General features: G+C 40.8%; 1 protein-coding gene and 1 pseudogene across 2 annotated transcripts in view; one reads left to right on the top strand and one right to left on the bottom strand.

The window, feature by feature from the left end:
- The window catches only part of Ush2a (usherin), a 701,257-nt gene that overhangs the window by 591,320 nt on the left and 83,530 nt on the right, over positions 1–26,407 (top strand). For both annotated transcript variants that reach the window (XR_004946207.1, XM_036202543.1), the window contains exons 58-60: positions 14,026–14,184; positions 15,946–16,108; positions 25,273–25,627. Coding sequence is in view for 1 of the 2 variants with exons in the window: in XM_036202543.1 (XP_036058436.1) it covers positions 14,026–14,184; positions 15,946–16,108; positions 25,273–25,627 (677 nt within the window). In the remaining variant the exon portion in view is untranslated. The remainder of the gene's footprint in view (positions 1–14,025; positions 14,185–15,945; positions 16,109–25,272; positions 25,628–26,407) is intronic.
- LOC118593213 lies at positions 10,639–10,879 on the bottom strand (annotated as a pseudogene).

Genomic DNA, 26,407 nt, shown 5'->3' with positions numbered 1-26,407 from the left:
CCCCCTTTAGGCCATTTCATCAATGCCAAATTGCTTTGATGATTTAGTGCATTATTACATTCTGATATAAGTATAATCCTTGGGTAGATACTATGGAGATTAAATAAAAGAGCTGGATAGGTCAGTGGGTAGAGTACTTTCCATCCTCATACGAGGACCTGAGGTAAAATTCCCTACACCCATGTAAGAAATCCAGGGTGATAGTATGAACCTATAATCCTGGATAGGGGAAGGCAGAGGCGGGACAATCCCTGAGATGTGCTAACTTGCTGTTCTGTCTGAATCTGGGAGCTCTGGGCTCCAGAAAGACTGTTTCAGAAAATAAGTTGGAGAAAGATAGAGAATGGTACCTGTCAGTGATTCCAGCCTCTGTGTGTGTAAGCATACCACCTCACCTCACCTCTCTCTCACACACACATACATGCACATGTACACACATGCACAAAGAAAGGGGAGAGCAAGGGAGAGAGACTGAAATTATCCCTATCTTTCCACATAAAGTACAGGTGGTTAAGTAAAATTTAAACCTGATTATAGGCTTAAAATTCACTTTCAAAATATTTGATTTTATTTTTACTTTCAGTGCTAGAGAGAGAACTTGGGACTTTGCACACATTATATAAGAAACTACCATCTAGCACTAGGCTACATACCCTGACCATAAATGTTCTGGGGTTCTAGAACAGAATCCCCAGCTTTACACATGCCAAGCATGCACTCCACTATGGAGCCCTCAGTCCCTGATCTTATTTTCAATCCCCTCTCTTGAATTGAAATTGAAACAAACTCCATTAGCCTAAGTTCAACCACAAGTCAGCCCAGTGTTAAAAATAGCTGTTCTGGCCATTGGCAGACCTGTTTCTTAAAGTAATCATCAAGGACATGCTTGTCACTGAAGGACTGAAAACACCATCTTCTGGGCAAGACACAAACATGGCCGTCATGAACTTACCACAGCTGTGATTTCCTGCACCAAGTCTGCACAAGGCTGGGCCTGCCAACAAACAGTCATGGATGGAGGCGGGGTCATGGGGCTCTACCCCTCACTGGAGATTTAAGGTTGTTGATGGGCTCTCTGAAGGGGGAGCCATTGTCCTGGGTTGTGTAGCCACCAGAAAGCTCTCTGGCTCCAGTGGGTAGTCCAGTCCATTGTGACAGATGGCCCCGCTTAAGTTCAGTGGGTCACAAAACAGAACGAGAAGACATGGATGTGGGGAAGGAACCTCTATGGAGGAAAGGGGATTCACAGCAGAGAGAGGAGTCAAGAGAGTGAAAGGTGAGAATGTCCTGAGCTCATCCTATATGTTTTATGAAATTGTCAAAAACCTAATTAATAATATATACACATAACACCTGATCAGTTTGTACAATAGCTAACTACTAATAGAGACTATGGAATTTTCTAACTAGGCTTTCGTTAAAAACTTTTTCACAATTAAGAAGAAAAGCTATGCTGTGTGCTCTTAAAAATACGTAAAGATCCACTGTTAGAAATGTGTATTGTCCTTCTGATGTCAGACGCTCTGACCAGGGAGAGAGGCTTGTGTCTTGTCGAGGTAGAATGTTCAGTAGATGTCTATTGGATTTGCTTGTGTCTTGTCAAGGTAGAATGTTCAGTAGATGTCTATTGGATTTGCTTGTGTCTTGTCGAGGTAGAATGTTCAGTAGATGTCTATTGGATTTGCTTGTGTCTTGTCGAGGTAGAATGTTCAGTAGATGTCTATTAGATTTATTTGATTGATGTTGTCATTTGACTCCAATGTGTCTTTGGTTTTTGTTTGTTTGTTTGGGGGGGATCTGGATAATTTGTTGGTGACAGTGGGGTACTGAAGTCACCCACAATCACTGTGCTGGTATTAATCTGTGGCTTTAGATATAGATTGTCTTGTGAAACTGTATTTACCATGTTTGGTGACTGTGCGTCTATAATTTTAATGTTCTGATGTTGAGTGCCACATAATAATATTTACTTCTTCCACTTGGAGCTTCAACAATTTCACAGATATTAGAATAGCAATGCCTGTTCACTTCTTAGTTCTTTTTGCTTAGAAGCCTACTATCTAGCTTTTTACCCTAAGGTGGTGACCATGCTTGGTGATAAGGTGTATGTCCCAGAGGCAGCAAACACGTGGAATCTATTTGCTAGTCCAAACCTGTGGGTTTGAGTCTTTTCATTAGCGAATTAAGACCATTAATATTGAGAGTTATTGAAAGGTTTTGTATTCGTTCTTGTCATTCTATAGATTCTGTGGTGATTTCTTAGGCCCCTTCTGATGAATAGTCCTGATATTAGTATTTACATGTAGAATTGTTACAAAGGTTAAATGATGTCATTTATGTAACTGGCATTTATTACCTGGGTTTATATGATAATTCTATAGATATGAGCAATCTTTTAAATTTAACTCTTAATAGCTTCAATACAATCATTTTTATAACTCATTTTTTATTTATTTTCTGGGCCCAGGAAATGGTTCATCAGGTAAAGACACCAGCCTAGCTGTTCAAGCCTAATGGCTGGAGTTTTATCCCCCAAGCCCACACAAGAAACCTGATGCTGTGGTGCACACCTATAATTCTAGTACTCCTATGCAAAATGGGAGGCAGGGGCAAGAGAGTTGGGAGAAATCTCAGAGTCCAGCTGTCTCAGAATACACAGTACAACAGAATCAAGAGAGTCCTGCCTGGACCAAGTGGGAAGTGAGAACTATAGGCTAAAGTTGTCTCCTGACCTCCATGAGCGCACCATGACACGGGCATGCACACACACACATACATACAACACACTTACCTTTAAAACGTATTTTCTCTAAGTGTTTCCCCAGAGCTAATACCTTCATTTTCAAAATAACAAAAGCACTTGGTACAATACAGTATTAAAAATTTTTCAAGATGTTTCTCAAATTTCCTTGCACTGTGTCATTTTCTTCTTTGAATTCACCATTACACTTTTATGTTGGATATATAATACTTTCAATAAGGAAAGTCCCACTATGGAATAAAAGATAAACCTTGCTTATAAAATGTAACAGTAACACTTTCCTATCTCAAGCTTGGTAGAAATTTCCATCCAGTCCAGACTAAGGGAAAATGAAGAATTACATGCTAACTCTGACCATTTAACCAATTGTTAAATCTATAATTTCCAGGCCTGTCAATATTTTAGATGCATAAAATCTATTACGGAAACAGTGTTATATATAGAAGAATCTTAAACATAATTTTCCTGGTGCCTGGAAGGAGTCCAAACTCAGGAAGCATCAGGTGACTGTGCCCTGTGCATCGTGTGCAGTTGGTTCTATCAGAAAGTGTCTCTTGATTTGCATAATATTTTCTCTGTACTGAGTAGTCACAAATGTATGTTTTAAGTGGAAGGGAAGCAAACTTGTTTTGAGCAAAGTTGTTTACAGAATTTTCTAGATCTTATCCCATATTCTGAAGTTTAGAATGATTGCACCATAGACATAGCAATCAAGGACTCCACACTTGTAGTTTCCAGCCATGAGCAGACTTTAGAAACCCTGGTGATCTTATTCTAAAGCAAATCCTCAGACTAAGAGGTGTCTCAGTTGGAAGCTTGCAGAAATCCCTGGGCCATCTCTAAACATTGCTTAAGCCGAACATGGTGCACACTGTGCTTGTAGCACTATGGAGAAAGAGGGAGGAGGATCAGAAGTTTAAAGTCGTCTTCAGCTATATAGGAAGTGGGAAATCTGCTTGGACTACATGAAACTCCATCCAAAAAGAAAAACACAAATCCTCCACTCCAGGCTAATGGAAAAAGATTCTCTTGAGGTAGAGGCAAGAGATATAGGTTTGTTTGTTTGTTTGTTTGTTTGTTTGTTTGTTTGTTTTTAAGAGCTCTCCACATGACTTAAATGCAACACCAAAGTTTAATAACTCTGACTCTCTCACACCCAACCAAAGTGGTCAGCAACACTACTTCCTGAAGAGAGAAGTCAATGGTTTTCTCTTGAATGTACAAAGCCAAAATATTGATGGAATTAGTTGATTTTTTTTCACGTGCATTTTGTGGGAATCAATATGAACAGAGTAACCTCAAGCAGGTAAGTTCCTGGGAGCAAATACTCCATGTGGTTGCTTGGCAACACAAGAATTGCCTAGGTAATTAAGTGTATTTCAGGTTTTCAAATTATGTTTCCAATACTATCGATAAACTACATCTTAGATCGTGCCAATAAATCTGCTGGTAAAAGGAGTTAGGACCCCCAGGAGAAGGGTAGATGTGATAGTGAGAACTGATATCATAGATGCACACTTCTTAAATCCTACTATGTGCCAAATACTCCCAGGCTCCAGTTACTTCTTATGCAGACACTAAGAGGTAATTTTTCATACTAGGAATTTGAATTGTGGAATAATAGTATCATATGCTCAAGGTCATCAGGCATTGCCAGGATTCAAATGTGAATCTGTTCAATAGCTGTCTCTAACAAGTAATTCCTTCCTGCCTTTGGTTTAACTCCCCAATCCAAAGCTTTGCCTTTTTCACTGGAAGTCTTACAAATGCATGAGATATGCAGTCTGCTTTATGAAGTGGTAGCCAATGGCTCCAGGGGACAGGGCTAGCTGTTGGTTAAAACCAAATGATTCCGGGAGGAGGTTGTTTGGTCGGGCAAGTCCAGAGCAGGAGAATTAATTGAGAAATGGTGAGCCCTGTAAGGGCAAAGAGTCACCAAACTAAAGTATATGGATGAACCAGAAGACTGTGCCTACCCAGCCCAGAGTCCAGAAAGAGTAGTCAGGACTCAGCAAGCAAGAGCAGGAAAGGCCAGCTAGGTGAGAACAGGGAAGGTTGAGAAATGTCTCAACTACCCATGAAGAGATCATTCAAAAAATGGTTTACAGCCTTGTTCAATATTCTCTGTCCTAGGCAAAGCTGGGTCCATTTATCCCCTATTTACCTGATAAATGTCAGTAGAGGTAATTCCAAAACACTCAAACCTGTAAAACATTAAGATGCCTGCTCTTTGTATGGTGGGTGATGGACAGCAACATATTTTACAAGATGTTTGTTGGCTTTGTGGGAAAACCAATAAGAAATGGGAAGTTTGTATTACCATGCAGGAAATACAAACTTCCCATGCCCTGCAGAGTAAAAGTATCCATACACTTGATTTTCTGTTAAGGACCACAACTCTCTCCATGGATGCTCAACACCACATGTGCGTACACACACACACACACACACACACACACACACACACACACATACACACACACCAGAGAGAGAAAGAGACTGACTTTAAAGAAAAATACACACATACCCGTGTTTTCCAAAGACTTGCTGTTGTCTGGTGGCTGCATAGTTTATCAGCTTTCAGGACAGAAGGGGACAGGTTCAGTGTGGACTGAGCCCACCTCTTAGTTTCCCTGTGGCCGTGGCAGACTGTGAAGTGCCCAAAGCTCAGGCTCTGCCTTTTAGAAGGGCAAGAGCTAGAGAGAGATGGTTCTATGGGAAAGAGCCAGGCCTGCTCTCTCCAAGGACCAGATTCAATTCTGTTCCCAACGGCCACTTAGGCAGTTCATAAGTGCTGTAACATTAGCTCTGATGCCCTCCTGTGGCTTCCGTGAGCATCTGTACTCATAGACACATATACACAGAATTTAAACTAAATCAGTGCTGAAAAGATAGTGCAATGGTAAAAAGAGCACTGGCTGCTCTTCCAGATTACTCAAGTTCGATTCCCAGGACCGACACAGTGGCTCACAACTGTCTGTAACTCAAGTCCCATGGAATTCAACACCCTCTTCTGGCTTCTAAGGGTACTGCATGAGCATGAAGTGCAGACATGCACATAAGCAAAATACCCACACACAGAAAAATAAAATGAAATGAAAAAATTGCATAGATATAAATAGAATCTTTTTTAAGGAGGAGGGAGTCACAATAGTAACTTATCTTCCATTGCTGAGGTGTGAATATTTAAGACCATGTGGTAAACAGTTCTGAAAAGATAATAGCCAGTTGTTCAAATTAGAGGCAAGAGGGGCCAGGTTAGTCTCCTCCTCAAGTATCCTCTTTCCTAGTATTTGCTCTGGACCTTGGACCAGGACAGATCCAACAGAAAGAAAGCAATGATATATGTAACCTTAATGGGTGAAAAATGGTAGAATATTGAGAAGCAAATGTTTCATAGAACATAAACCGTTTACTCAGAGAAAGAACAGAGGCAGCCAGTCCTGCTGTTTAAGAACCCAAACATTCAAAATTATTTAAACTCTGCAGATAATAATGAGCCATTGTAATTTATCAAGATGATGACTATATTTTGAACTATCCACCCCTTAATCATGTCCTAATTAACAATAGCACCGCATTCAGCAAGAGCTTTTTCTCACTAAGGATTGTGAGTTATTTAAGTTTAAGGCATAATATTGAAACCCTGGCACTTTCCCTTGCCCATTTATCTTTTAGTCCATTAAAGAAAAGAATTGGCAACCATGCTTCTGCTGGGAAATCATTTTAATTAATCCTGCGTGGGCACATAAATACTTTTTATTAATCACGTTTTGATGAAAGGTTAGTTAGCCACAATATGGGCCATCTTTAGACACAAGACACCCCAGTGGGTGTTGAGTTAAAGCTTCAGCTGTAGTGAGTGGAGTTGGATGCTATCTGTTTAACAACAAAGTTCACATCAACTTTTCTAAATAAAAAATTCACCTTGCCCTAATTTGGATGATTCAACATTAGCTATTTTTTCGGTTTTCACTGTTGAATGCAGTAACCAAATGACAAGGATTGGAAAGCTTCAAAAGAAAAAATGAAACCCAGTTCATGGTCTATGTTTCATTTGCATATTAATAAGTAAATGTATCTTGTATTATTGAGTCTTAACATGAGCTAGGCATTTTGTTGAGGTAAACACTTACCCCTCTCAGTAACTGTAACTTCATGGCTCAGGTCTTGTTCTCTACATTTGTTTGGGGGTTTTGGTGATAGTGTCTCATTACATAATCAAGGCATACTTTTAGCAATCCCTCTGTCTCAACATTGCAAATGGCTGGAATTACAGGTGTGGGCTACCACATCAACCTATTTTCCATATTTTACTAGTGAGGAAAGTCAACGCAGATTTTTTTTAAAACTGTGACTTTCTCTAGGCTATTCATTACATAGATATCAGAAGCAACCTACAGGGCTTATATTGTCTCATGACTTTCCCTTTTAACTATTTACTTTTTAAATGCTTTAAAGTTAGCATATACTCAGTGTACTCAAGGATGAGGTTAATTATGGCATTTTCATATGTGCTATCATATCTTTTGTCCATAGCGCCTGTCTTCACTGCCCTCACTCCCCCCACAGTGCTACAACCACCTCCTGTCCAGATGATCATTGTCTAGTTTGCTGTCGTGTGTCTATGTGTGCGTGTGTATATATTATTAAAATCCGTATTCTATTTTTCTTCCTAATTGATATATAGAGCAAATCATTTTATCATTTATGTAATCAAGTTCAAAAATTTAAAAATAATTTTACTATAGATACAGAATATGTGAATTACCACAGTATAATGCTGGGCGATCCAACCAATGGTCCAGCAGGGTCATTTTATCTGCAGCTTCAAAACCTCATAGAATGCAGAATTCATTTGCTTTTAGGTAGAGTGGTTCTTGTGTTCACTTAACCAACAAGAATGTATTTACTGATCCCACTCATGGGTGTGGCAGGACTGGGACACTGGATCACACTGAAAGGCTTAAAGAAGCTGAGACATGGTCCCTCCTCTGGGAAACCCCGCCATCTGCGGAGGGAGCAAAGGGCTGCAGAGTGGAGCTGTCAGCCTCTGGCAGCATCCTCTACAGTTACCATCAAAGAAGTGAAGGAAGCCTGCTTCACCTCTCACTCCCCAAAAGGACACAATTGAGACACCTGTGCCTGCACAGACCAGGGTGTTGGCCAGTGTGTTAGAGACACTCTTCTAAGTGTAAGCTGTCTTTGGAAGCAAATGCTGCTATCAGACTGAATTAATGCGTTCTACATTTTTTTTTTTTTACTCTTAGAATTGTTGCTGTTCCTGTTGCTTAAAAAAGGGATGTAAAAAGGGCTCATATGATTGACTTGTCCCATTGTAAAGTATGCACCTGCTGTGAAATGAAGCCACAAAGAGGGGGAAAAAAGTTGAATAATTTAACTTTTTTATTTGTAAAGATAATCAGGGTTTTTCTGATTACATCTTAACTTCATAAATGTTAAATAACCTATCAGCATCTAGTTGTTGTAAATTATGAAAAGGAGCGCTGCCAGGAATATTAACCAACACAACCCTTGTTCTTCAGAGAACAAGAAAATGTGTTATGGCAGCTTGTCACTGTGCGACTGGTAACTCTGACACCAAATAACAAAACTGCCATTTGCACTTAGGGTAGATTGGTGCACTCGCGTTTCCGAGGCTCCTTTTGCTCTGACAGGAATTTATGAACTTGGGAACTAACCAAGTCGTGAGGCTCCCCAGCTGATTCTAACAAATATGCCCGTTTCATTTCATTTAGTCATCAGGATACCAGAGGGCTCCATCATCTCAGATCCATTGCAGATGGCCCAGGGTTTCGGGGACGCCATAGACTGCGTGTCGCTGCCCTGCAAAGTGATGGCAGTGGTGGGACCTTCTTTTCTAGGTGTTTGTCAGTGTTTGACATGTCCACAGTTTAAAGTGCATTTTCTGCTCCAACACCTCATAGGTGCACGTAAAGGGCTCTTGTTGCCCATTAATTGCAAGGTGAAAAATACATTTCCCGGGTTCATGCCGTGGCTAGCCATGCTCAAACCTAGATCAATACTGTGTCCATAGCTGAAGCACAGTAGAAGGGCAATCTTGTGCCCTAGCCCCACTGGGAGTGCTGTCATTTTTGAACAGAGAAGTTGAAGGATGCAGAGCCTGGAAGCAGTCTGCTGTAGGTCCAGACTGAAGACAAAGAAGCTGACTTTGGACAGATTGGGTGGGAGACCACTTGAAATTACCACCAAGGATGAATGACAGGCTGTTTTCACTGCACAACTTGACCATGTACAAGGCACACTTAAAAATGCATACAGTGAGAGAGTGTGAGGAGAGTCACTTGCATGGATGGAACATTCATATCTATTTGGATAGTGGCTTTATATAAGAGAGGGTTTTATAAGTGTTGGAGGGAACATGAGAGAATGGTGAGTATGCCTTCCATACTCTTCCACAAGATCTACCCAAGGAATGAAAGAAACAGAGTGGGCATGTCATCCTGAAGAGTCAGCCTCAAGCAATGGCCATGAGTTTACAGTTTCTTAGCCTCATATTTGATCTTCTAACCCATGTAGGTGTGGCATCCGTATGTTTGCCTTGAGTCCCATAGTGTTGGAAGGCATTTGCTACAAATGTCCATCATTAAAAAGTGATGCATTGTTAGATTCTAGGTACTAGGAAAACCTAAGAGAGCCAACTCCAGGCTCAGTGTCCAGGCCATCCTTCTCACCTCATAGTGCCATACATGACAGACAGCAGCCTCCCTTCTGTTGACTGCAGACTACATCAGGGTACTAAGGAGAGAGACTCCAAAGTGACTTGGAATGATGAGGTGTTCCAATGTTCCAATGATCAGGAGTACCTGATAGAAATTTCTGTAAAGACATATTCCTGTTTAAAAGTCAAATTGCAAACTGGAAGGGTCCCTGGTTCGTTCTCCAGTCATCTATACTACTTCAAGAAGTGCTGTCTGTAGGATGTTTTAAAGGGAATGGGGAGCCTCATGGCATTCTTCTTTAATATGTTACCCAGGTTCTCCTCACCAGTTAATGAACTGAGAGTCTCAAATGATCTCCATAATCAATTCCTTCCCCCAACCCTCAAACTTCATTTTAATTACAGCAATTTGCTAGGAACACTAAAAATATTCCTGGTTTCTTCCGACAGTTGAGAATTAGGCCTTGGAGAACATCTTCTAGATAAGTCCATGATGTGTATGCATTACACCAACCAAGAGAAATGTGAACTTATCTGAAACTTCTAGGGATTTGATCTTATGATAGCTTTTTATCCTCTCATGAAAAGAAGTAAGATAGACTTCGCTACTGGGACCCCGAGCAGAAGTGTCATAGGCCAGCGCCTATGTCTGGGCTGTGTTGTTCATGGCGAATTCATTTCAAGGCAACATGGAGAGACTAAAGTTATTCTCTGAGTTTCTCTTGAGCAGTTGTTTCCAGCCCAAGGTGCTTCAGCATGAATTTCTTTGGTAGTCTTATGCTGTGGTTCACTCTGAAGTGACTCCTGCTTTTGACCTTTAGTCTTGTAAAAACTTTCATGAATTTCCATTTTCTACATTCAGACATTTTAATCAGAAAAACTCACAGCCAGTTTTTATGAACAAAGAAAAGTGAAATTATACTAATTTCCTTGGTTCAGACAGGAAAATCGTGTGTTCCTAGAATTTTACAAGTCAAAGGAATATTCCACAAAGTTCTGTGTTTGTCCTTGTCTTTTTGTTGTTGTTGTTGTTTTTGTTGTTGTTGTTGTTTTGAGTATCACAAGAGTTTATTTAGCAAAAAGTTCGTATGAAGATGTACATGACCCAATTCTACACCCCAATCAATTAGTCCTTAGGGGAAGGATGTGGACTCCTCTGCTAACCAGCCATTGTTTATATTCTTTCCAAGCCTTCTAACATGATGATGCTGTTTCCTCATGTGACCACCATGCCGATGTTATTCTGTTGCCCACTAGTTGCCATTTCCACACACTCATCAGTCACAAGATTCATAAGGGGATCAAAGCTCCATAGTATTCCTTATACATGTCAGCCACCATTTAACTTCAATGATAACTTCTTGTCCATAAATTTCTTCAGCTTGGGAGGATGGGCCTTGCTCATGGTGACTTTTCAGCGGGCTCAGTATGGTGGATGTTTGTCCCTGTCTTTGAGTACTCTTTGACATGAGGCCACATGTGTCCAGGATGTGTGGGTCTCAGACTAGGAAACTGGGTCTTTAGAATGTAAAATCTCTCTAATTTTCCTATTTCATTAATGGCAATTTGACTGGTTCAAAACTGGTCTGTTTATCTACACAGCTTTTCTCAGCCCTGCCCTGATTTTCCTTTCCTGCTAGCTTAATCTAAGATTCTACTTTCAAAGCTTAGAAATATAAGCTTTGATGTGCAGCCACACTGTATCATTACTACCCACAACAAGCCAATGTGCAATCCAGACAAGACTTTTAACTTGACTGAGTTTCTTCTCTTTAAGCAGGGAGGGGGTGCTCAGCTTTTAAGAGTATGTGTTACTCTTTTGGAGGATCCTGGTTCAGTTCCAAGCTCCTGCATCTGGCAGCTCACAGCTGCCTATAACTGTAGATTCAAGGGCATCAGATGCACTCTTCTGGCCCCTGTGCGAACTTCACACATGATGCGCATACTCACACTCAGGCAATCACATTAAATAAATATTTTTTTTTTGGAGCTGAGGATAAATAAATATTTTTAAACGAGAAAGGTTACCATTATCCTGGAGTCTAATTCATTCATTTAATCACCTGACACATTATTGAGCTACTTTGTGCTAAAAGTTAAACATAGGAGCCACATTCTGCAAAAACAACAGATTCTGACTTTTTAAAATTAGTAATCTGCTATTATGGGAAAAGAGCTGCTCTCTGGGATAACACAGGAATGCAGAAAAAGTGCTATTCTAGTCTGTGTTACTGCTGAAGTCATATGAACCTGCTCCTGACCCCCAGTCTCAAGTTTCAATCCATCATTCACCAGGCAGTGTTGCTTTCCAAATATAGCTTAGATCTTTTTTAACACATTCAACTCCCTTTGTTGTTGATTTTCTATAAATCCCAAATTACATGGAGAGATCATAAAATCTAATGGTCACTTGGGTTCAGGGGATAAAAAAATCAAGGTTACCCCAAGAGACTTCCTTGGCTTAAGGACACAGAGAATGGTGTGACTATTATCTGGAACAGGAAGCTTGGGATGATTCCACTTGGAAGGGGAAATCATAACTTTTTCTGATTGTAATCCCTTTTAGAGATTGAGGTCACTTTAGAAAATGTACGTAGAAACATCTATCAGGCTGTTGAAAAGATGACATTTGAAAGCAGGAATTGAGAATTGGGCTAGCAAGATTTCTCAGCAAGTAAAGGTGCTTGTCACCCAAGCTTCACAAACTGAATTCAGTCTTCAAGACTGAAGAGAACCCTCTCCGACAGAAGAGAACCCACTCCCACAGTAAAGCATCCTCTGACTGCCACACACGTATGAGTGGGATACATGAACACAGCCATGAAAGCATGCTCATGCACACATACATATTTAATATTTAAAAAATGTAATGAAGATTTTTGAAGAATTTAGGAATTGATGATAAAATGATAATTTAAGCATTGAAGACAAATGTGAATAAGTAAGATAGTCTACAATGAAAATAAAAATGCCTGTCCTAGACCTGAGGAGATGGCTTAAACAGGAAAGAGCATGTCATGCCAGCATCAGGACCTGAATTTGATCCCCCCCAGATTCAACATTAAAAACAGACAAAAAAAATCAGACATGGTGCAGCACACACATGTGATTCAAGAGTTGGGGGACAGAGACAAATAGATTCCTACACTTAGTGGTCATTCAGCCTAGCCTACTTGATGGGTTCCAGGTCAAGGAGAAATCCTGTCTCACAAAGAAAAGGTGGACTATGCCAGAGAAACAATACCCAAGGATGTCCTCTGGCCTCTACATGCATGTATAACCCACATATCATACATGTCTGTTCATATGCTCATGAACACACACACACACACACACACACACACACACACACACACACAGGCATGTGCTACTCAGTCTGGGTTGTCAGATTCTACCTAATCAAGCACCCTTTTAATCCCAGTACTCAGTAAGCAGAGGCAAGTAGATCTCTGTGAGTTCAAGGCTGCCTAGTTGACAGAGAGAGTTCCAGGACATCCAGGGCTACACAACACAGAGAAAAACAAACAACAAACAACAACAAATCTCTAAAAGAGATAGTCCTGATAGTGTGAAAATCTTCCCAGTGCCCACTTGCATCCATGGGACACAATCCTGAGCACCTCAGGTGTCTGTCAGCTCTTCCCCTCAGTGGGGCTTTCACCTCCAGAAGCAAAGACATCCTTATGTGGCCCTTATTCCTCATGTCATCAGATCCTGTGATGTCTGCTCTGTGGTGTTGTCTACAGATTTCCTTGTCTCTACAGTAATGACAAACTTATTGATAGGTGTCATGTAACTAATCCTGTGAATGCCCCACACTCCCCAATCAGTGAGATAATTCAGTGAGAACCTCCACTACAGCCTCCATTCAAAGCTCATATCCTTGCCTTTAAAAAGTGTATGTTTCTTCATGACCAAATAAAAGTTAACAGGCATTTAATTAATTATAGGAATAGATTGTGAATAGATTAAATTTTTAAAAAAATAACTACTTTAAGAAGTGCAGGTGAAAAATGACAGTTATTGGACCTAAATTTCATATGTATTTAAGGACCATAAGTTTCACTGACAGAGTGGACTAGCTCAATAATTAATGCCCTGGGAATTCTCCAGGTAGACTGTGATTTGGATATTTTATGGGCTATTATGTCAAAGATCCATGTCAGACAAGAGGCTTACACAATGCTCCACAGAAGAATTATTGTCACAAGCAAACTGGGGTTGGTTTTTTTTTTAATGTACTTTAAGTAAACCTAGGGAAAATATGATACCTTCCTTAATTGCCTTGTGTTTTAAGTGACAGCTGCCTTCATTTTTATTTACCAGTAGAGTGTATCTTTGGATATGATGATTATGAATGTTTAAACAGCTCTTGCCTTTGGAGTGTACACTGCAGTATTCTGCAACGCGTGTTTGGTACAGCTTCAGTGCTCCTCTAAGCCAACCCTCTCCTTGCAGGGATAACCTTGTATGTGTGCATGGTTCTTAAGGGACAGAGTCGTTGACCCTCCTACATGATGCATTTTTGCTTCTTTCTTTCTCTCTTTCTCCCTCTTCCCAGGGATCCTGGTTCCCCAGATTCCGGTGGAGTACAGCATCTTACTCAGTGGTGGAGGTGTGATGCTTTTGGCCTTCTCTGTTGGACGCCGTCAATCTGCCCATCTGAAACACCTGACTCCATTCACACAGTATGAAATAAGGATACAAGCCTGCCAAAACGGTGACTGGCTTTTAGATGCTTGACCCAGGCTTGTTTGAAAAAGTATCTCTGAATATTTTTTTTTTCTTAAAAAGGAACAGTTTCTCAGTTGAAATACAAAGGATAATGTTTAATTTCCAATTTGTGGTAGACTATTTGCCCAGAAAATTCATTTTGGCATCCAATGAAGCATTAGACATCTTTGCACATTACATCATGAATATTTAAATACGTTAAAATGGTAGCTCTGTAAAGCCTTGCTTTATAAGGCCTTTTAAAAGAAAACAGCTCACACAAAGAGGCCATTGATAATATAAAACAAAATGGATTCTAGAATAAATTTCATAGAAAATGTAAAATAAATTTATTTTAAAATTTTCAGGAGAGAGAAGTTATTTAAGAGTTGAATTGCAAGCCAAGCATGGTGGCGCACATCTTCAATCCCAGCACTCAGGAGACAGAGGCAGGGAGAACTCTGAGTTCAGAGCCAGCCTGGTCTACAGAGCAAGTTCCAGGACAGCCATGTCTATTCAGAGAAATCTTGCCTTGAAAAAAAAACAAACAAAAAAAGGGCGGTTGAATTGTATACAAATGAATCTATACATTTGATGGTGTTGCCTTAGACCCAATGCCATGAGTTGAGGTCTGTGCCTTAGGCTGTGGCCTGGTGGAGCATCAACTATGCTATCTTAGACAGAATGTGACCAGCTCTTCTCTCTATTGGAGGATTGACGAAACATAAACCAACATTCAGAAGAGAAAGACATGGAATCTAGAGAGCATATTACACATTCATTATTTATCTCTACTATACATTTAAAACAGATCTAGAAGGCTCAACATGGTGGCACATGCCTCTATAATCCCAACATTTGGAGGCTGAAACAGGTAGATCTCTGTGAGTTCAAGGCCAGCTGGTCTACTGGCAAGTTCCAGGATAGCCAGGGCTATGTAGAAGGACCATGTCTCAAATAAATAAACAGATGTATAAGCAAGATTATATTATGTGTCCATAGCCTGTATATGATAAATAATACCTGGTTGCAAAGTGAGATATAATTCATGCAGATACGGTATTTTGCACCACCTTGGAGAAACTTACCAATCTCCTCTCCACATGAGGTTAGATGGACTCCCACATTCCTGGTTCCATTCCCCTAGAGTTGGCTCAGGTTTCAAAGCTGGTCTTGATGTTTCATATCAGAAACCCCAGTCCATTTGTTGACTCCATCCTACAAACTATGGTTTGCTTGAAGGGTTTTACTTTCCCTGAACCAGCATGGAAACAGCTTCCAGGTGATGCTCTTTTCTTGATTTAGGGGCAAAATTGACTTCTGATCCCCACATCACTGGAGCTGTGCTATGGATGTCCTATACTTAGAGTTACTTGTTCAGTGTCTGTGTGTTTGAACAACAGTAGTTAGTTTAATACATTAAATACTATTAAGTGTATACAGGATATGTGGGTCATTTACCCACTCACAAAATTCAAATGTAATCACTTTCTGGCTAGACTATGACTGGCAGTAGAAATAGAAACTAGGTCAGTCAAGTCTATGGTATCTTGTCCGCATCTGTATGAATAGATGGTTACTGAATGAACCATCTAAAAATGATAATGTGTTTTAATGTTCAAATCCCATGGGTACCCTAGGACCAAACTGAACTATGTATGCAATGTATTCAGATAGATTATTTTTCTGACACTGTGACCCTCCAGTGTGGCTGTGTGATGCCTTGCCTCGCTGGCTGAAGTACTAAAGCCCTGGGTTTCTCTTGTAGGAGGCTGTGGAGTTAGCAGTAGGATGTATGTCAGGACGCAGGAAGCAGCCCCAGTGGGTCTCGCGTCCCCTCTTCTGAAGGCTCTGGGGTCATCTCGCATAGAGGTTAAGTGGATGCCACCTCAAAGGCCCAATGGAGTCATCACTGGATATGTCATTCACAGGTAAGGGGTTGGTGGTTGGGGAATGCTTGTCATCCCAGGGCTGCAGAATCACATGCATACTCCACTTTGCACAGGACAGAGGTGCATTCATGTTCTAGGGAGCACTTCTCAGTGAGGACAGAGGTGGAAGCTGGGAACTCTGACACACTACCGAGGACCAGGGCCCACTGCAACTGTGTAGCCTTTAGTTGTTTGATGACCAAGACCCTAGAGCTCTTGGTTTTTATCTTGTGACTCCTCCAACTGTTGCTGTCTTTGTTTCCCATGTTGTCCAGTTTTTTCTTTGTGTTTATGCGGTTCTAGGGTCAAAACCAGGGTCTTGTGTGTGCTAAGCAGGTGTTCTGCCCTCCCATTCAACTTTATTGCCTCTCCTCTTGGTTGGCCAATGTATATTTACAGGTTTTTCTCCTTATAAGAATGTGCAGAATTTATTACATGGATCTCCCTAATGTAAAGGAAATAAAAGCAGAAGAAGAGGGCATGGAGAAAGCATGAAGCAAACAATTGAGGATTGAGGAAAGATGGGGTGGGATGGAGGGAAGGATGAGTAAGCCAAGGAAAAGAGATGGGAAGGATGAGTAAGCCAAGAAGAGATGGGAAGGGGACAAGAAGTAGGGGAGAGAGAAAGAGAGAAGGAAGCTGAAAGCAAAACAGGTCGGCAGCAAAGACCCTTTGTGCTTGGCATGTATGGCAGAAAACATAGGTGTGGCAGGCAGGTGGGTTTGCACATGAAATGCCACTCCAAAAGCCATGTCCACACAGTCATGTGGGTGCAGCACACTTCTACTGTGCCTTACCCGCTGTTCTCAGGCCTTATCCATCTCCCCAGCACTCCCCACTGCTCTGTGTTTGGTCCATGTAGCGTGCACCTTCTGTGATAGTTACTATTGGCATTGGAACCCTTTCATTCAGACCCTGCAGTGACCAGCTCCGAGTCTGTAGGAGGAAAAAATGGGAAAGGAGAAAGTGCGGCTGCATTTCTGGTTCTGTACATGGCATTACCTAAAATGAGCAAGCCAATTCCTCAGCAAACATGAATGTGAAGAATAGTATTTCTGACTCAAATACACGTGGATGTGTCAAAATAACTGATGCAAGTTTGCATTTTATACTAAGTGCTTTATTGAAGAATCCAAGGTATCCATCCTCCAGAAATAGTTTTCTTTCAATTACTTAATGCTAATTGCATGAGGAAGGTGTATCAAACCCCTGTTGTGAATGAAGGGGAATAGGTAACTGCTAGAGAGCACGATGTGGCTTCCTTCTGTTAGTTTTGTAAACAAAGCTCATGATTACAGTGACTATTCCATGGCAGCTCCAGCAAAGGAAAAACAGGAAATAGAGTGCAGAAAGGCCGCTTCAATGAAAAATACTGTAAATTGAATTTGACAGCATTTGATGGCATTTGATTATTCTAGTCACAGCCAAACAATGATATAAAGAGTAATATGAAACAGAATGTGTTACTGCCTAGCAGACTCCAACGCAATAAACCTTCCCCCAGTGTGACACAATCACTTCCCCATCATAATTGTAGCCTGTTTGATGCCTCTGAGTACAGTGGAAGGGCACTGACTGACATAGATACATTTTGTTTTTTATTTAAAGTGAAATAAAAATGGCGCACTGGGGCTCCAGATACAATCGTTATATTCACCTACCTAGGCATGGATCACTTGGCAGTTATTCCAGCTGAAGTTTAAATGTGCTTAGACAACAACAATATCAAATTTTTCTTAGATAGCTGCAGGAAAAAAATCAGAAATTTGTAAGGGCAGAAATAGCATGTAGACACACAGCTCTTTTTCATCCTGTGACTACACAGAGCCCCTTACGCGGCTACAGCTCAAGCCTGCAGTATGTCTGAGGAGGTTATGCCATATAATTCCTACTCCATCATTCACCTGCTTCCCTCTATCACCAAAGGAAATGCATTCGGCTCAAACCAAAGACAAGGCTCGGCCTATGCAGACATTCCCATTAAATTACAGGAAGCCAACATGCCCACTTCATTTTGAAAATGCTTCTGGCAATTCTCACTGATCCACCAAATTACTTTCCCCCTCTGTAATTCTCTTCCATTGTTTTAATAGTGCTTCCACATATCATGCTGTTTAAAAAAAAAAGTGCCTCCCTTAATAAGGAGGTAAGATGTTTATGACCCCAAAACCAAAACAGAATAGTCCGTGTTTCCTTTACTTTTCTCATCACTGGGACAGAACACCCAGCAGAAGCGACTCAGGAGAAAGGAATTGTTTCAGCTCACATTTTCATAGTGGGGAAGGCATGACATCGCTCAAGGTAGGCAAAGTGGCATCTATCCACAGCAGTGGGCACGTGAGGTGGCTTGTTCATGTCTCAGTGGATCAGGAGGCAGAGAGCATAGGCAGGAAGCAGAAGCTGAGCCCACCCATAGCCCTCAACCCTGCTCCTCAGCCTGTACCTCTGCCAGCTCTGCCCCATATCCCAAAGGTTCCCCAGCCTCTCAAAACAGCGCCACCAACTGGAGGTCAAGTGTCCCAACACCTGAGTCTGTGAGGCTTGTTCCACACTTAAAACATTAAACCCTATTAGTGACAGGCTGTACACATGAATGTCCCACCTTCACTTCCCAGTCACACAGGCTGCTTTCTTGACCACATGCAAGTCATAATGGGAGTTTCCTGTAAGCATTTTCACAAATAATGAGGAAGTCCAAGTTAGTGTTTTGTAACTTGCCTATTGTCAAGATATAGGCAAAGCCAGCTTGAATGTTCACATCTTCTCCAGAGAGAGGTTGGTTTGGATAAAGATTTTTGAGTCTGCCTACTTCATCAGGTCAATAGCCTTGTAAATGGTGAAATTCTCACCACTTCCATGTACAAAATCCACCCAAGCTGCTTTCCCAGGAATTGACAAAACACTTAGTAAAATTACCTCCTCCCTCCAGGAGCATTCAGATAAATAGAGATGAAATTACATAGGGTTTATGGTCTCATGAATCTTCCCTTTTAAATGAATAATAATATTTGAACTGTCTCTGTGCATTAGAAGTCAAAAGTGCATACAAAGACACTTTAGCACTGTGAAAAAGGAAAAAAAAATGATGAAACTTCCTTCTAGATATTCAGAAAAACTTTAGAGGATAAAATCTAACATGGTTTAGAAGGTGTGGATTGGTGTTTCCAAGAAGTAAACTGAAGTGATTCTGTAGAATGGATAAATAAGCTGAAAAAACTGAAGACAGGTGCCTGATAAATAAGATGTGTGAGAAGGTGGATACAGAAATGGGTACTGATACAGATGATAAATAGCTAGATATGTTCATATAGGTATATACATACCAAGGGACACAGAGCTCCTTAACCATCATTCTTCTTACTAATGATCTCATTACTATATAATATAAGGTAAACTAAACAAAGAGTGTGATGTGTACCATAATGTGAGATACAAAAATATTCATCAGAAAATTTAGAGATTTATTACTTATCATTGCTGTGGAGAAAAAAAAACACAATCAAAAGTGATTTATGAAAAAAAGGGTTTCTTTGAGCTTATGTTACGGAGGGGAAGTCCATAATATCCAGGGAGGTGTGACAGCAGGAGACAAGCAAGAAGCTGAGAGATCACATCTTTAACCTCAAAACAAAGCAGGGGGAGACCTGGGGAGTGGGAGAGGGCTGGGAGTGGGGGAGGGCTGGGAGTGGGGGAGGATCTAAACTCTCAAAGCTACCCAGTGACATACTCCCTTCTGCAGGAATATACCTGCTTAAGGTTCCATAGCCTTCCCAGACAGTGACAGCGATTGAGGATACCAAGTCAAATATCTGAGCCTAGAGGGGAACTGCTTTTATTCAAACTACCAGAAGAGAGTAGTTATGTTTTTAGAACATTCATGAAAGTTTCCATGATGTCAATGTTATTAAGACTGGTCCTTCCAGAATAAGACCTTGGTGATGATTGAAATTTTGAAAGAAATGTGGTTGATGGGGAAGAGTGTTTAACCACAGCAGTACAGAAGGTTGCATTACTCATTATAGCTTCCATATAACCTAGCTAAGACATGTAGGATCACTATGAGTAGATGTAAAAGCCAATCATTTTAACATACTAACATTAATGTGTTATGTTTTCTCTTATATAAAAAATAATCATGGGGCTGGAGAGATGACTCAGGGGTTAAGAGCAATGGCTGCTCTTCCAGAGGACCCAGGTTCAATTCCTAGCAACCACATGGCAGCTCACAACTGTGTGTAACTCCAGTTCCAGGGGACTTGCCACCCTCACACAGACATACATGCAGGCCAAACACCAATGCACATAAAATAAATAAATCTTTTAAAAAATCATACTTGTCATACTTTTCTACTGGAGGTTTCATGTTTATTAGTCTATAATCATGTAGCAAATCTTTTTGTGATCGTGTTAAAAATAACACATTGATTATTTCTTCCAACTCTTCTATGGCTCTTCTTATTTCCAAGAATGGAATTAATTTTGTTAGCAGAAGTAAGATAAGAATTCCAGGTCTCTATTAAAAAAAGAGTTTCTAAGCCTGGCATAGTGGCACATGCCTTTAAGCCCAGTGCTTGGGAGGCAGAGGCAGGCAGATCTCTGAGTTCCAGGCCAGCCTGGTCTTCAGATGAATTCCAGAACAACCAGGGATACACAATGAGAGCCTCTCTGTAAAAAAAAAAATACAAAAAGAAAAGAGTTTCCCCACAGTATTTAATGAAGTATTAATCTGGTATACCACCTATTCAAAATTCATTATCTAGTCCATGTTAGAAACACACACACACTGTAGTAGATGGAACTTAACTAAGCTGGCAGTACATGCATTTTAGGTGTCAACAGCATAGGGAAATTTCCCAACACTAAAGGCCAGAGTTGAAGCTGCTGTCATGTTTGGCTAGGGTCTAAACTACTCGTGAAAGAAACTTAGATCATCTCAATGTTTGACTTTTTTAATGGAAGACTTCAACAGGCCAGGCCGACCAATTTAGATGTTGTTTTGTTTGGGGGTTTTTTTGGTTTGTTTGTTTGTTTGTTTGTTTGTTTTGTGTGTGTGTGTGTAAATATAAAGAAACAGTATGATCATGGAAAGATCATGGGCTCTGTGATCAAATGATATGTCTTTTGCCACTTCCTGTTTTGGGGGGCAGTTTCTTGAGTGAATCACCTGTAAAGTTATGCAAAATTGGGCTAATGAATGTAAAGAATAATTAACCTCTGCAAGATTTAAAGAAGTAGTGAATGATACATGTGAGGTACTATGTTAAATGTAAAGTGGCAGAAATAGGAAGGCAGAGCTGGAAGTTGTGGGTATTTACTGAAGATCAAAGAAAGAATCTTGGTGACAAAAAGGGCCTACAATGTCTGTTTTTCTTTAAGAGAATTGATTTTTCTTTACATTTATTTGTAGAGGAAAAGTATCTAAATTATTAGAGACAAAATAATGACAATAGTGCTTATCTCAAGTGACAGGTCTGAAGAGTCTGTTAAATCCTCCTATTGTTCATCTATTATTATCTAATTTTTAGATTCAACTTGTTATATGGAATAGTAAAGGCAAAATAGTAACTACTGAATCCAGATGCAATGCAGCATCGCTCTCTCTCTCTGATTTTCCTGTTTCTCTCTTTCTGAAGATACCATCACTTTCTGTAGCAATCAAGGTGTAATCAGAAAGAAAAGAAAACCCAGTTACCCTTCACAGAGGAAACTGAATGTAAATAGCCATGCAGGATACATGTGTTAATGGGGTAACTGAAGAGATGAGAAGAAAACTCCAGGATAGCATGGTAGTGGCAGTTATACAAAAGTTGGTGACACCGGAAGGGCTGGGGGAACAAAGGATGTGGGCAGAATTATTAAAACAGAGAAATGTAGAGGTAGAACTCTGGGCAGTTGGGTCTCAGAATTCCTAAGAGGCTGTTTCTGGCATTGGGTCTTTGGGGGAAGAAACAGTAAATCTGTTTTCTCACATTAGATAAGCTTTATAGTGGAAACATCTCCTCCTCTCAAGTGGGAGACCCCTTGCTTGCAAGATGCTCACAGTAGCCGCTACTAAAGGAAACAAGGAAGAAGAGTCAACTCCCCATTCGCCCTAATCCCCCGGTCACCCTCTGGTGCCCACTGTTGACAGAACCCATTGTCAAGCTCCTTGACAAAGCAGAAATGGAGATCTCAATGTCTAGGCTATGTAATAACTATATTTAAAAAATTTAAAGAAGGACATTTTATACACCAAATGAGAACAAACAGCTGTTAAAAATCTATACTTCCCAGATTCATATTTATCTTTTTCCTCCTCATAGTTAGGCAGCACTTAATCACCTGTCTTTGAAATAGAATTGTCCAAATAAGCTCTAAGAAGTGAACAGCAGGGCTGGAGAGATGGCTCAGTGGTTAAGAGCACCGACTGCTCTTCCAGAGGTCCTGAGTTCATTTCCCAGCAACCACATGGTGGCTCACACCGCTTGCAATTAGATCTGGTGCCCTCTTCTGGCCTGCAGGGACACATGCAGGCAGAACACTGTGTACATAATTAATAAATAAACCTTAAAAAAAAAAAAAAAGTAAAGAAGTGAAGAGCAGCATGGCTGTCCAGAGAGAGCCGAACATGTAATCTATAAACGCATATGATTCTGGAGAAACAGGACCATTCCCATGAACTGTTGATGCCCAGTACTGAGGACAAGAATATACGTTTTCCTCAACCTCTTCTCTGGGTGTGTTCAGACACAAAGAGGACCTGACTTTTAACACCACACTTGGCATTCAACATACTGCTCTATATTAATTTATTAAGTAATCAATAGTAAGAAATGCTTTGCCAGGCCTTTCATTGCTTTGGTGAATGATCTTGAAGTTACCATCAGATTGCATCTCTGAAATAGTGTAGATCATAAAATTCCCCTTCAGGCAGTGGTGTTTTTTTTGTAATGTCAGTTTTATGAAAACCATGGCTACATCTCAATTTGGTAATTCATGAGATGTTTAATAAAAATTAATTGAATTGTCATAGCAAGTCTGGAGTAAGACGAAATAGAAACTAGTTTTCCCCTAGGGTTTCGGTAGGTTGGCATTGTGTCCTAGCAGGTACAGTTTATAATGCTGACGGGAGTCCTTGGCTGCCAGCCCTGGGATTCCCATACAGCTGAGCCCTCTCCATCCTACACCCAGTACTGCAGACATGCAGCAGGCACCAGAGCCACACTCCACACACCGGCCTGGAGGACAGAATCTGGCCCAAGCATGGGAGCAGGTCTGAATGAAGCTGCCAGTGGGTAACGTGGGCATGTGACACCTCCCTTGCTTTGCCATCCCTCCACCTTACACCACAGTGATTGTTCAGCTGGAGAAGTGTCAGGTTCCCAGCACCAAAGAGTCTCCATCCCCTGCTCCTGTTTTGTGAAAGATACTGTCATTTGCTTTATCTTAATCACCCTTTGAGTTTTGATGGGGCCAGTTAATCTGATATGGCAGCATATGTGTTCCCCAGCGTCTAAAGAGGGTGTTAATTAAAGACTTCTAACAGCCTGGAAAATATTGATTTATTCAACACTCTCTTCTCCACTAGAGACTGAGCTAGAAGAGGAGAGTCCCACTTGTACCACCTTCTTCCTCAGCCTAGCTCTCTACCCCAATAAGATATAAGACTCGATAAAGATGAGGTCAAAAAGCAGGAAAAAAAAATCATACCTTTTAGCCACTCATTTGAAAAGTAAATGCTTGAACCCTTCATGGGCTTAGACACTGGAAATATGGAGATGTAAAAAGCACAGTTCCCCTCCCGCCAGATATGTGCTGTGATTTCACACCCAGATGAGAAAAGTCTGTTCCCAACTCAACATCAGATATTTTGGAGCATCTTAACAACTGACAATTCCATTCCTCTTGCTTTGGTGTTTAATTTTTTTTTTTTTATATTCAATGCCAAAAGAAAATGCATAGATCTGAGTTTCGACAGCAACAAAATTTCAACCGTAAGAGGACTGAGTAACCTTATTCTCTAGCAGTTAAAAGAATATTTGAGAATATTCTAGACTGTAATAGGTTTTAGGAAACATCAAAAAGGAAATTGTCCTTCGCCCTTTGCCCTTCAAAAGTCTCTAACTCATATTCCCGATCCTGTGCTTACCATGTGGTTTTCATTCATTTGCATACAGCTCTGTTTCATGTACTCAACTCTGCTCCTTTGTGTACAGTTCATTCATCTCTGTATTCCTGCTCCTGAGTCAAAGATGGTGTTTATGTGTGAGTCTTGATGTATGATACCAAGTGTACAAGAAAATAATAATAATGAGAATGTCTCCTGCTTTGAGAGTTATGGTGTAATTAATAGAAAATTTAAATGGGGAGAAAATAAGTGGCACATAAGAAACACATAGAAATACTCTCCAATTGCGCTGCAGGCAAATGCAAGGTACATCATTTTAGGTAGACCTTGGGAAGAACTGTGTGTTCTCTGGACAGTGGCTCTCCCACAGCAGGCCAGCCAGGATGTTTGAACATAGTGATCCCCAACATCCCACAGCAACAGGAGGGTCAGCCTCACTATATAAATGCTTTGTAGTCCCAAAGTCATCAGTTACCAGCCTGTGAGCCACAGAGTCACAGGGCCGAGGTCACGAAGAGTGTGAAAGCATCCCACACTGGAGCCTACTTCAGTCCACCTACCACAGAAGGGATAGAATTCCTAATACACCAGCCTCCAGCACTTGTGTATCCTATTTCTGTGGTTCTATGTTCAAAGGTAGAACCTGATAAGACTGCTTGTGCACACACCCATGGTTTATTCCTCACTTAGAGGAATAAAATAATGCTCCACGCACTCAAAAAGACAGAATTCTAACATGATGCTGACTATTCTTTACTGAGCTGTTCCCCTTGATGCACACATGGTCTTCCCAGCTCAGGTGACCCAAGCTAGGTGTTTCCTCACAGACATGCCCAGAGGTTTGTCTCCTAGGTGGTCCTAGATCTTGTCACCCTGACAATATTAAGAAAATGTAGCATATTCCTGATAAGGAAAAATTATCAGAAAAAAAAAAAAAACAACTCATCTTGATAGCCAAGCTGAAGAGTACTGGACCCTAACCACCAGTCTCTTCCTCTGTCTCTAAAGCTGCTGGGAAGTGTCCAGGTGTCCCAAGACTTGCTTGGTTCTCTTGCAGACGTCCTGCTGCCACGGAAGAGGAGGCTAGCCTCTTTGTCTGGTCAGAAGGCGCTCTTGAGTTCACTGATGATGCAGACACCCTGCGGCCTTTTACACTGTATGAGTACCGAGTTGGAGCCTGGAACTCCAAGGGTGCAGTGGACAGCCTGTGGTCATCAGTACAGACCCTGGAGGCCCTACCTCAAGGCCTCTCAGCACCATGGGCCCAAGCCACCAGTGCTCATTCAGTCCTGCTCAACTGGACGGAGCCTGCGGCCTCCAATGGCGTTATCCTCCAGTACCACGTGGTCTACCAAGAGCAACCAGAGGAGGCAACCCCTAAGAGCTCTACTGTGCATGCTTTCACAGTGATGGTAAGAACTTAGAATTAATAACCAGCCCTTGGATTATCTGGTCAACAGGTTTCATTTCCTTATGTGCTTGTCATTTTCCTCACTTGGAGCATAAATAGATGAATTTTTCATATTTGCAAAACAGCAATATGGTCCTAGGGATAAGATAATAAATTGAGTATGAGGAGTATTTGGGGACCAGTTGGCAGACCAGAACTGATTTGTATTATTACAAGCAAATAAATGAGTCTCTTTGCCTGATTACCACTTTACAGACCCACTAAATGGGAATAATTCAGTAATTCTCTCAATATTGCATAGGAATATGATGTCAAGATAAGAACATGTAATTCTCTAGTTTGTCAAAGAACTAATCACACATATATATATGTTTATAGCATATATATAGATTATACATGTTTATAGCATGCAGAGTGGAAAGCAATAATATTCCATGTGCTAGGGAAGACACGTGTATTCTAACAGGGCATTGATTGTTCTTTTCTGAGCTGTTCTCTCTGATGGATAAAATAATTTCATTAGCTCACCTAGTGTTTCCTGAGAGTTTTCCTTATGCCCACAATTTCCTTATGTTATATGAGAAATGTGATTGTTTTTGTCTCAGAAACACTTGTATAATATCATAGAAATGAGAAATATAGGTTAAAATACATAAGAAAACCTGTAGAGCCCACTGCTCTAGGATTTGGATCCCGAACCCCAACACACTTGCCAGTCATGAGTCACAGTGCAAGAACGGGTAGAGAAAGCATTGCATGGGAAATGCCCTGGGAAGTCAAC

Source organism: Onychomys torridus, chromosome 11, assembly GCF_903995425.1.
Source record: "Onychomys torridus chromosome 11, mOncTor1.1, whole genome shotgun sequence".
Lineage (NCBI taxonomy): Eukaryota > Metazoa > Chordata > Mammalia > Rodentia > Cricetidae > Onychomys > Onychomys torridus.
Note: the sequence above shows the minus strand (reverse complement) of the source record. Positions and strands in the feature narration are given on the sequence as shown.